General features: G+C 45.3%; 1 protein-coding gene across 3 annotated transcripts in view; it reads left to right on the top strand.

Annotated features, from left to right (window-relative positions):
* The first annotated feature begins 374 nt into the window (after positions 1–374).
* EZR (ezrin) overlaps positions 375–12489 on the top strand; it is an 82641-nt gene continuing 70526 nt past the window's right edge. For all 3 annotated transcript variants that reach the window (XM_029052319.2, XM_029052318.2, XM_029052317.2), the window contains exons 1-2: positions 375–510; positions 3137–3209. In XM_029052319.2, coding sequence (XP_028908152.1) covers positions 3198–3209 — 12 coding nt within the window. In that variant the 5' untranslated portion in view covers positions 375–510; positions 3137–3197. The remainder of the gene's footprint in view (positions 511–3136; positions 3210–12489) is intronic.

The following is a 12489-nucleotide window of genomic DNA, read 5'->3' as shown; positions in this document are numbered from 1 at the left end:
GTTGTACCTTCCAGGAGAAAACCAGGTTTTAGCAAGAGGGTGCAGGGTGGGGAGGGGGCTGTTGCTGAGGGAAGAAAAGAGACTGGGGTGCCAGGGGGGAGGCGGTGGAGGGGAGATCTGGAAAGGTTATTTAGGAGTGGGGGAAAAAGGCCTGCATTCTGAAAAAGGATGGAGGGATGGAGGAGATGAATGGGGGCTTGGAGGAGCCAGGAAAACACAGCCAGTTGTTTGTGTGCGAAAGGACAGAGAGAAGAAGGGGGGGAAGGGAGGGAGGGGAGGCGGACAAGGCTGCAGGACCTGGGAGGGGAGCAGCCATATTGCGTGCACACACACACTCACAGACACACCCAGACACACACACTCACACACACACACACAGACGGGGCGGGGCGCTCCCACCCGCAGAGGCCGCGCCTGCTCCAGGAGGACAGAGGACGAGACTCGCCCCCGGAGTGTAGACTGCCTCCCCAAACCCTCCCAACCCGGGGAAACACCACCGACTGAGCTCTCGTAAGTGTGTGCATTTGTGGGTCTGTCGGGGGAGGGTGCCCCTTCTTCCCGGGCCAAGCTAGGAGGGGGAATTGGGGGTGGGGGGACGGGGTCGAGGGGAGCCCGGGTTTGGGAAGTTGCTTGGGCTGTGTTTTTCCTTCCTTTGCACTTTGCAACTTGTCCTCTCCTGCCAGGGTTTGCTGGCAGGTGTCGCGGGGACCCGGGCACCCCCGGCTCCCGGACCCCCATGCACCCCAAATCCTGGGCACCCGAGGTCCTGCCCACCCCCCTCCAATTTCACGTGCCCCCCAACTCCCGTGCTTCCTGAGGCCCCCTGCTCCCTCCTCCAAGTTTCCGTGCTCCCTGAGCTCCCGAGCGCCCCGAGTTTCTGTGCACCCCGAACTCCTGGACACCCTTAATTCAAGCGCCCCAAGCTCCCGTGCAACCCCGAGCTCCTGTGCAACCCTAAGCTCCCTTGCAACCCTGAGCTCCCGTGCTTCCCGACCTCTTTGAGCTCCTGTGCGCCCCGAGTTTCCGTGCACCCCGAGCTCCCGGACACGCCCCCCCCCCAAAATTCACGCGCTCCAAGCTCCCGTGCAACCCTGAGCTCCCGTGCTTCCCCATCTCCCGGGGCCCCCGTCTTCTCTGAGCTCCCGTGCGCCCCGAGTTTCCATGCACCCCAAGTTCCCGGACACGCCCCCTCCCCGCCAGCTCCCGTGCTTCCCGAACTCCCGTGTTTCCCGAGCTCCCGTGCTTCCCGAACTCAAGAGTTTCCCCATCTCCCGGTCCCTCCGTCCTCTCCGAGCTCCCGAGCGCCCCGAGTTCCCGGACGCGCCCCCTCCCCCCAAGGTCACGCACCCCAAACTCCCGTGCACCCTGATCTCCAGTGCTTCCCAAGCTCCCGTGCACCCTGATCTCCAATGCTTCCCAAACTCCCGTGCTTCCCGAGCTCCCGTCCTTCCCAAACTCCCGTGCACCCTGATCTCCAATGCTTCCCAAGCTCCCGTGCACCCTGATCTCCAATGCTTCCCAAACTCCCGTGCTTCCCGAGCTCCCGTCCTTCCCAAACTCCCGTGCTTCCCAAACTCCCGTGTTTCCCAAACTCCCGTGCACCCTGATGTCCAATGCTTCCTAAGCTCCCGTGCACCCTGATCTCCAGTGCTTCCCGAGCTCCCGTGCTTCCCGAGCTCCCGTGCTTCCCAAACTCCCGTGCTTCCCGAGCTCCCGTCCTTCCCAAACTCCCGTGCTTCCCAAACTCCCGTGCACCCTGATGTCCAATGCTTCCCAAGCTCCCGTGCACCTTGATCTCCAGTGCTTCCCGAGCTCCCGTGCTTCCCGAGCTCCCGTGCTTCCCAAACTCCCGTGCTTCCCAAACTCCCGAGCACCCTGATCTCCAATGCTTCCCAAGCTCCCGTGCACCCTGATCTTCATTGCTTCCCAAATTCCCGTGCTTCCCGAGCTCCCCAAACTCCCGAGCTCCCGTGCACCTTGAGCTCCCCTGAGCTCCCATACTTCCCCAACTCCCATTCTTCCCGATCTCCCGTCCACCTTCCCCCAAGTTCCTGAGCTTCCCGGGTTGCCCGGATTGTGCCAGGGTCTTTGCCCCAGCTGGGCAGTCGAGCACAGGCTCCTCGGCCGCTCCGGACCCAACCTACCTCCAAAAAGAATCCCCCCCCCCCGCTCCCCTTATCGTCGCCTGCCCCCAAACGCCTTCTGCCCAGCGCTCCCTAATGTTGGTATTTGTTAAGCTCTTACTATGTGCAGAGCACTGTCCTCAGCGCTGGGGTGGATATAGGGTCATCAGGTTGGCCCAGCTGAGGCTCCCAGTCTTAATCCCCATTTTACAGATGAGTTAACTGAGGCACAGAGAAGTTGTGACACTGCCTAAAAAGAGGAGACAGACAGCAAAACAAGTGAATGGGCATCAATGGCATCAATATAAATACCTTTTTCCCACCCCAACACCCCACTTCATTGGGTGGTTGTCATTTTTACCTACTCCCGAAAAGGTTTCCCCCCCCAAAGTCTCATTTGTACTTCATGGCAGGACCCCCGTCCCTTCCCACCCCTTCCACCGTGTTGTAAAGGCAGACCTTTAGTCGCCCAAGTGCTTTTGTTCCCCCTTTGACTCCATCGTTTGTCCACTTCTCAACCCCGAAGACCAGGTCTTGTCGCACCAGGTGCGTTAACAAACTCCAAAAAATGTCACTACCAACTTGATTGTGTTGGCCATTGTCCCGGGCCTTCGGGATCTGGACACCCCTCTCTGGTCCAACGAAACAACCAGCAGCACCTGTTGTCCTGCTGATCCTCCCCCCCCCCCCATTTTAATCATTCAGTCAATCAATCAATCAGGCAGTGTCACTCCCTTGCCATTTCTTTGCTCTCCCCCGCATCGGGTAGGTTTTGAAATCTTATATTTGGCTTTCTGGGTGTGGCGGGCCAGAAGGCAGCCTGCTGGGTGAGGCCTTGACTTTAAAAACCATGAGTGCCTGCTATTCATGATTACTGCTGCCGGATTGACTCATCCCAGAAGCTTCTAGGCCCTGTTTTTAATCCAGCAAAGCAAGGTCAGGCCCAGAGCTCCCAGAAAACTGCAGACAAGGAAAGCATCTTTCCTTATAACAGGAATTTCTCCCACTTTTAGGCGCAGAAGACCTACCCGACACCCGAAGGCCTATCATAAAGGAACACCCAGAGAACCAAAAATGCCTAAGCCAGTAAGTGACCCCCTTTTCTACCATTTCCATATTTGCTGTGAATTCTGGAGTGCCAACAGTTGCATGTTTTTTATTCTGTTTTAGTTGACGGTGATCCGATGTGTTGAGGCAACCTGATTTGAGAGACGGGATGTTTTTTTTTTTTTAAAAAAAAAAGGGGTCGGAAATGGGGGAGTCGTTCAGGATTTTTGCTGTCCTGTCCTTCCTTGCAACTCTTCAGATCTTCTGGGAAACCGAAGATCCTTTTCCTTGTTATCAATTGAAACCTTTGGTCCCCATTGTGTGTCTGCCCTCCTCAATCAGAGGCCCCTTCCAAGCACCATTTGAACTTTAGTGACAACCTTATCAATCAGTCAGCGGTATTTACTGAGCTTTTAGTATGTGCAGAGCACTGTATTAAGCACTTGGGAGAGTGTATTAGGGTAAGTGGACATGATCCCTACTGTCAACGAACTTACTAAATTGAAATCCAAAAATGATGGGTCAGCAATACAAGAAAAACAGTCCCCTAGGTAATGCTAAACAGGTTATGAGAAGCAAAGAAACTTTAATGGCAATCTGCTGTGCAATGGACACTTTTCCAGCTTCTGGGTGGAAATGGTCCTACTGGAGCAAAAAAAACAAACAAACAGACAAGCACTAAAATTAGTTGTAGGTAGGGGAAAGGCACTTCTTATGAAGATAGAAAACCTGCCTTTAGAAGTCATTTTAAACACACTCTAACCAACACTACTTTAAGGCTTCTTTTGTGATGTAAGGAAGTGATAAAATTGTTGGGTGTCGAACACAGCTCAGCACCCTAACTCCCAATTTGGAAAGTTTTGCTTGCATTTTAAAATAAGGCACTCTCCATGGGGACTAGTCTAGCAGGCAATTTAATTGCAATCCTATTCTACCTCCGAAGGAATTTGCTGCTTCAAGCAGGATTCCTATCTCTTAAGGCAGTTTAGTAATGGACTTGAATTGCAGATGGAAGGCAGTACTCCCCATTTGATAAGGAGACTCCTAGGGCTTTCTGGTGTGTACTGCTAGTAAACATCAGCTGATAAAAAGAAAAAAAACCTAGGCTGCACCCTATACCTTAGTTCCTTTGAATCAGATTATTTAGGCTTAACTCGGTTGATAAGTCTCCATATTTTGCTTGAAGTGGTGTGACTTTAAAGTATCTGAGGAGGGCAGATTCTTTAGCTGCCATTGCCTAAGAAAGGTGGGTCTTCTGCCTGCTTCATCTGGTTGTGCTGGTTTTTATTAATGGCCTCCATGTAGGTCTTTCTTGAGCTCTAGGTGGATGTCATGAACCATGCTAAACACCTGGGGAGAGAACAACAAAAATGGCAGGTCCCTTGACACTCCTTTCCTCTTCCCCAGCTCCCTTCTGTGAAACCCTGACTTGCTCCCTTTTATTCATCCCCCTCTTCCCAGCCCCACAGCAATTATGTACATGTCTGTAATTTATTCATATTAATGTCTTTCTCCTCTCCTATAAGCTCAATGTAGGCAGGGAATGTACCTGTTAATCTCTCCCAAGTGTTTAGGACAGTGCTCTTTACACAGTAAGTGCTCAGTAAATGATTGCCTGACCGCTACAGCCTCTAAATACTAGGAAGTGTTGATGTTAAAAGTAATCTTTAGTTTATATCTGATGTTGGAGAGAGGAAGCTGAAAGGATGAAGTGTTACTCCAGTTCCTAGCAAACTTAATTTGAAAATAGTCAAAATGGTTTGCAACCATTTCAAGTCTGGTATAATGTCTTCAGTTTTCAAATTTCAATATCAAAAAGGTCCACTCTAATTCAGACTTCCGAGCATGATTCTTCCATCCCATTCTAATTGCTGCCAGTAATCATTGAGTAGCATTTATTGAACACTTTCGTGCAGAGCACTGTACTGAGTATTTGGGAGAGTACAACAGAATTGACACATGTAAAAATAGTAGCATAGGTTTGAGTTTAGTGTAATACCTTGAAATAGTATAATGTTCGTCTTGATCTGGCTAAGGAATAAGGCTGACCCCCTAAACAAAATCCCCTATAGGGTGCATATTTAGGTTTATAGTGGCTATAACGGGTTTGTCAGAGGAGATGATTACTACTACTAATGTGCTTTTGATGGAGAGCTGTCATTAGTGATTCACTAAACAAGCAGATGAGGCAAGGCAGAACTCAGTTTCACTGAAAGATATTTGGAAAGGGTGACAAATCTGTTTTCCAGGAATCACCTCCTTTTCCCAACTTTGTGAATGAACTGATCTGTTTCAGCATTTGTCTTGTAAGTCCTAGGCTTTCTTCCAAATATCAAAAAAGGAGGGTTTTATTTTTTTGGTCCCAATTGGACCATTTCCACCAGGAAGTTGGAAAAGTGTCCATTGCTCAGTATATTATAAAGTTTCTGTGCTTCTAACTGGCTTAGCATTATTTGGGGACTGCTTTTCATTTACACCTCAGGACCTTTGTCTTTGGATTCCATTTTACAGTTATTATTTCTTTCCCCTTGGGAATTTATCAGGGTTTCTTTTAGCAGCAACAAACCCAGGGGCAAGCTGGTTTTAAGAAAGAAAAGACCCTCCTGCCTTCATTCTTATCTGCATTCATTTGGCTTTTTGGAGTTCCGTGTGTTTGAGAGAAGCTGCACTACTTACTTGCAAGTGGGGGTGATCTATTTGAGATCTTCTCGCCTGCCTTCTGCTTTTGCTCTCGGTTTTTATGGTGAAGTAGAGGTTCTTGGATTTTCAAGGCATTGAATTGAAGTTGTAGCAAAGGTTTGGAGCTCTTTCGTCTAGAAAAGAAATAGTACAGCCTCTGTGGCCTCTGGATCTTAGCCTTACCATTGGCTTTAAAGCACTCAATCACTTTGCCCCCCTTTTACCTCACACGCTCCTCTCTTACTACACTTTTGCTCCTGTACACTGTACACTTTTGATCCTCTAATGCTAATCTTCTTATTCATTCAATAGTATTTATTGAGTGCTTACTGTGTGCAGAGCATTGTACTAAGCACTTGAGCACTGTACTTAGTCTTATTGCACCTCAATCTCATCTATCTTGCCGCTGACCTCTTGCCCACATCATTCATTCATTCATTCTCCTCATATCTGACAATTGCCCTCCCCCACTTCAAAGCCTTATTGAAGGCACATCTCCTCCAAGAGACCTTTCCTGGCTAAGCCCTCTTTTCCTTTTCTTCCACTTCCTTCTGCGTCAGGGTGCAATGCTCCCTTTATTCATCACCTCTCCCAGACCCACAGCTGTAATTCATTAATATTAATGTCTGTCTCCCCATCTAGACTGTATGCTCATTATGGGCAGGGAAAGTGTCTGTTTATTGTTCTATTTGACTCTCCCATGCTTTAGTACAGTGCTTTGCACACAGTAAGTGCTCAATAAATATGACTGACCGATTTCTCTTAGTGAAGGTGTTCAAGAAGCAAGCCAGGTCTTATATGGTGGTGTTGTACTCTAAAAGGACAAGCACTTTTTAAAAAATTTTTCCTTTACTAATAGGCACCTTAAGGTTATAGTGCCTGGGTATGCCTTATGTTCAAAACCCTCTGACACACAAAATTTTTCTATTCATCAGATTTCAGAAAAAATTATTCAAGTGTTCAGAATAGATCTCAGATTTTAGCATCAGAAAAAAACAATTGAAGTGTGCAAAATAGAGCTCAGATTTTACTAGACGTAATAGAAGCTCTGCTCTCTGATCCTCACTCCTTTGATGGGATTCCCCCTCCCGCCCCACCTACATACCCTCCCCTAATCTTGATCCAGGATTTAATTTCCCTTTCCATAATGTGCAGCTTCAAGCAGGACAGCTCATTTGCCCAAGGTTTGGTGCTTTCCTTATCTTCTGCTGATGGCCAAGAAATGATACATATAGGAAGATCTAACCTGGACTTTGTGCTAGTATGGCAGCAGTTACTCTCAATCAGTGGTATTTACTGAGTGCTTACTGAGTGCAGAGTACTGTATTAAGCACTTGGAAGAGTATAATACAACGGGAGTGGTAGACGTACCCCCCTGCCCATAAGGATTTTACAATCTAGAGGAGGAGACAGATGCTATTTTAATAAGGTGAGGAGGGTTGTGGTCTGTTGTTTGTGAAGGAGGAGGGTGTTCCAGGCCAGAGGGAGGAGATGGGCAAGGGTTTGGGCGGCAAGATAGATGAGATCAGGGTTCAGGTAGGCATTAGAGGAGCAAAGTGTGCGGGCTGAGTTGAAAGCATAGTAGTTGTTCTAAGTTGTAGCAACTCTTAGCCAAATAGCCTGGCTTTGGTAATTGTGGCAATGGCCAGTTTTGATTCCTACCACCAGCTGTGTCCTTTAAAGCACCTAGTTCCATAAGCCCCTTCCAGGTGTGACACCCGTCCAACACAGCCAGTTCCATCTTGCTCCCAGCCCCTTAGCCTGTGTACCTGTCCAATTAATCAGTCATATTTATCAAGCACTCACTGTGTGCAGATCACTAGACTAAGCACTTAGGAGAGTACATGATAATGGACACATTCTTTGCCCATAAAGAGCTTACAGTCCCTTCCCTATCCGCTCTGTCCCCCAAGAGGCCCTGAAGAACCAGGCTCCCTCTCCTGTCTGATACAGGACCCGTCCCAAGCTATTCTCACCCCACATCCTGGAAAAGCTACAGAGGGCCCTAATTTCATGGTGAATTTGGAAGATTTGGTTTTGAGTTGCTTTGGCCTTTGGAGGACGGGAGCATTTGTTTTTATTTATTTTAAAAGCTCAAGTAAATTGAGACAGTAAATGCCCCTGCCTTTGCATCCATTTTAGTTTTCAACAAGTTGGCAACCATTTTTTATGAAATACCTTCTCAGCCTTCAAACCTCCCTCAAGAATGGGCCAGTGGAGACAAATGAATAGGGAAGAGATGAGTATGGAGGAAGGCTTACTGAGATTTTCATCCTAAAAGAGTTGGAGTTTGAACGGGTAGATTAATGTGGTTTGAGTAGACTCCAAAATTTTTTGAATCTAATTTCAAAGCCAGGTTAATAAATGTATATTGGTAGTAAGAACAAAAGGTGTTCGTTGCTGGTATTTTTCACTTAAGTGTAGTTTAACTTCAAATGCATTCTCTATTTTGAATCAAAAATGCATTTTTCATGTGGGACATTTTGTGTGTCTGTTAAAATAATTTCTTGCCTGTAGCATTTGCTCTCTCACCCCTAACAGGTTCAGTGGTAAATTTAATCAAAGTTCAATAGCTACTAATCTCTTCCCTTAGTCAATACAAAATAAGTGCATCTAGTACTTTTAATCCTGGGAACAAATTTAGCCTGCTGGACCCCCAACCCCTAGAGGATTGGGGTGAAAATCAGTGGTTATCTAGAGACTCCAAGAGCACTTATTCAGGAGAAGATATTGCAACCTTGTGGTAGAACAAATTTTCACGCACACTATCTTGAAGTCAAAGTACAGGTTTCAATACTGCAAGGGCCATTATTGGAATTTGGCCGCCAGCTGAAGGAGCGACAGGAAAAAGAAGATAGCAGATCACATACTCTAAAAATACAAGGCGAGGCCAATTAGAGTAGAACCAGCACTCCCTCTAACTTGAACTTTTCCCTTTAGGCAGTCCGTTGAAGAGCTTAATTAACTCAGGGACAGTTTCATGCAGTTCAGCAATTGGAGAGGAAGGTAGAGCTATGAAATACACTCCTATAATAGAGGAAGAAAATAAGGCTTTCCTCTCTTCTCTCTCTGCCCCCCCCTCCCCCCACACAAATTGAAAACCTGATAAGTTGTTTGCTAAGTAATAATTTGGTGTTTTAAAATAGAAAACTCTGAAATTTTCTAATAGCCACATATCTAGGTAGTAATGACCTGCCCAATTCCTTATCCAAATGTCATCATTAGTTACCCACTTCCAAATTCACTATTTTAATGGGATTTCTTCCCCAAACCCAGTCCCTCCCTCTTTGTGTCAGTGTTGAAGTGTTGAGTGAATTTCTTGTTTCTTCTGTCCCTATTTTCCTGGCACCAGTTTTAAATAATGCCATTCTCTGGTGGGCAGAGCCAATCACAGTCAGAAGGACCTGAGTTCTAATCCTTACTCTGCCACTTGTCTGTTGTATGACCCTGGGCAAGTCACTTCACTTCCCTGTGCCTCAATTCCCTCATCTATAAAATGGGCATTAGGACTGTGAGCCCCATGTGGGGCAGGGACTCTGTCCAACTTGATTTACTTGATCCACCGCAGTGCTTAGACCACTGCCTGGTATATAGTTAGTGCTTAATAAATACTATTATCATTCTTATTTCAGTCTGTGAGTTAAATGCCAGTACTTTCCTTAAAAATGAATTGTTTTTCTTAATTTCTTCTCCACACACTGCCAATGCCATTCATACTATATAGCTTTATACCACTTTAAGGCACTAATCTTTCTTTTTTATAAATAGTAAAAATATTTTACTCAAGTCACAGATTGTATCATGCTTTCTTGATTGTCCCCCTAGCATAGTATAACAATAACAAATGTGGTATTCAAGTGCTTACTGAGCTTCAAGCACTGTAGCATAAGTGCTGGTTTAATAAAATTTAATCAGGTCAGACAAGGTCCCTGTACCACACGATGCTCACAATCTAAGGAGGAGGTATGAGCAGGTGTTGAATCCCCATTTTACATATGAGGAAATGGAGGTCCAGAAAAGTTAAGTTACTTATTCAAGGTCTAACAGTGGCAGAGCCAGGATGAGAACCCAGATCCTCTGACTCTCAGGCCTGTGCTCTTTCCACTAGGCCATACACACTGTCTCTCCGAAGCATCTGCTACAGTGCTCTTGTCACACACAGTATTTGACAAATGTAGAAGAAAATGTTTTCTACTTGTACCTTTGATGCCCACGAATTAAGGACCAGATGGCTCCATGGAAAAAATATCATTTTGGACTGAAAGTCCAGAGAAATTTCAACCAAAAGAAAAGATTATAAAATCCCCCTATGACTTGCATGCAGAATGAACTTAATATGTTCTCTCCCCACAAACAAAAAGATCCAAAAGTGCTGTCCCAGTTCATAGTCTAAGTAGTTCGGCAGTTGATTTAAAGAACTGGTAAACTATGCATCTAACAATGAGCGTATCTCCTTTACCTTCTACGAACTGCCTTCCAAATAACTTTAAAATTGTAACCCTTCTTTCTCTCTGCTTCTGTTTCTCTTAAAATAATTCTAAAGGTAAAGAATTAATTATATCTTAACACATTATTCTTTGGGAATTCGAAGGTTTCTTCTCATCATCATTTCTGTTTCTTACCTTAGTTGTGGTAAAAATAAGGGTTAAATTTGTACAAGTGTGAATGACCACCACCTATGAAGGTGTATTTGTGTGTCGTATATTTATGCAGTGCCCTGTTTTTCTGAAAGGTTAAGATATGTTAGCAGTCACTTAGAGCCTGGACTAGGTCATTTCGGAAGTTTAAATATTTTTATTGGGCCAATTTTATCTAAATATGCTTTAGCAACTGTTTTTATTATGAGGTAGGAATAAGAACATCATTTTGCTTAAGATGGTATTTTTGGCTTCCAAGTATGCATGGTCCCTTCCGTGTTTTGCTGGAATTTCTTATTTGTGGATTGACTGAAGCATTCCAAACTATAATTTCTCCTAGCACCTGTAGGGAAGGGATGTTGTCTTGTTTCAGCAGGTCCAGCAGCTTCCAGAGGAAGTAGTGGGAATCTGAAAGAAATCCAAAAGCCTACCTTTAATTTAAATAGTGGATTCCACACCCAGGATACAGGTCATCATCTCCCATTCTAGTTTTTGAGTATCCCTCTTATTTGATTTCCTTGTGTTTCTTCAACTCCAACTGTAGGGAAAGTTAAATTGAAGAATTGTAATTTTTAAAAAAATGTATTACCAATATCCATAGTTCTGGATAAATCAATAATCAGTGGTATTTCATGAGTGTTTACTATGTGTAGAGCATGATACTAAGCACTTGGGAGAGTACATAACAAATACCACAATTATTATTACATTGCCACTTGTCTGCTGTGTGACCTTGGGCAAGTCACCTCCTGCTCTGTGCCTCAGTTACCTCATCTGTAAAATGGGTATAAAAACTGTAAGCCCCTTGTGGGGCAGGGACTGTGTCCAACCCCATTTGCTTGTATCCACCTCAGCACTTAGTTAAGTACTTGGCACAAAGTAAGGGCTTAACAATTACCATTATTGTTATACAGCAAAATTGTTAGACAAGTTCCCTGCCCACAAGGAGCTTGTAGTGTAGAGGGGGAGAAACCAAGTGATTCTTTACCTTTCTCAAAAATCTGAGGAAAAAGGAATATGTTCTCAGAGTTAAAGCTCTATATACTGAATTCAGCTGAGGCATTTTGTTTGCTTTTGTGTGGTTTAAATGTTTGGTGTGTGGATTAGCTTGAGAACTTATCTGAAACTCGAGCTAATTTACTATTTTAAAAGTTGGGTCCTTAGACTAAGGTCCTTGTCATTAATTCAGTCGCAAGTAAATATTTTAGTGTGGCTTGTCTCCTGTCTTCATAGAATCCCCACAAGGCCTCCATTACTCTTTGGCAGGTCATGTAGGCATCAATTAAAAAGCTGTTATGAAGCCATCCTGTATTGCTTCCCTACATTGTGGCCTAGGGATTTTAAAAGCTCTATTCAGGAATACAGCTAAATCTTATAGAACAGCGACTTATCTACTCCATTCCTTAATGTCACCAGGACTTACAGTCTCTAGACCTTAAGCCCCTTGTGGGCAGGGAACGTTTCTACCAACTCTGTTATTGTACTCTTCCAAAGTCTTAGTACAGTGCTCTGTACACAGTAAGCGCTTAATAAATATGATTAAGTCTGTTCTTGTATGCAATTGATCTTCCCTGTTTGGGAGTTTTTCCTTATTCCAGCTCTGTCACTTTACCAGAAATTATGTTGTACTCCAGCTATGGGGATGGTTGGGAAGTACTGGTTTGATTTGAACAAGCCTGGTCTGCCTTTCCTTCCCCTTAGAAGTTATGCTTTCCATATTCTCTAATCAATTTCATGGTGTAGGGGAGAGAGCACAGGCATGAGAGTCAGCGGGTCATGGGTTCCAAGTGCTTAGTACAGTGCTCTGCACGTAGTAAGCGCTCAATAAATACTATTGAATGAATGAAAGAATGGGTTCCGCTCCGCCACTTGTCTGTTGGGTGACCTTGGGTAAGTCACTTCACTTCTCTGTGCCTCAGTTATCTCATCTGTTAAATGGGGATTGAGGCTGTGAGCCCCATGTGGGACAGGACTGTATCCAGCCCAATTTGCATGTATCCACC

This window comes from Ornithorhynchus anatinus, chromosome 2 (genome assembly GCF_004115215.2).
Source record: "Ornithorhynchus anatinus isolate Pmale09 chromosome 2, mOrnAna1.pri.v4, whole genome shotgun sequence".
NCBI lineage: Eukaryota > Metazoa > Chordata > Mammalia > Monotremata > Ornithorhynchidae > Ornithorhynchus > Ornithorhynchus anatinus.
Note: the sequence above shows the minus strand (reverse complement) of the source record. Positions and strands in the feature narration are given on the sequence as shown.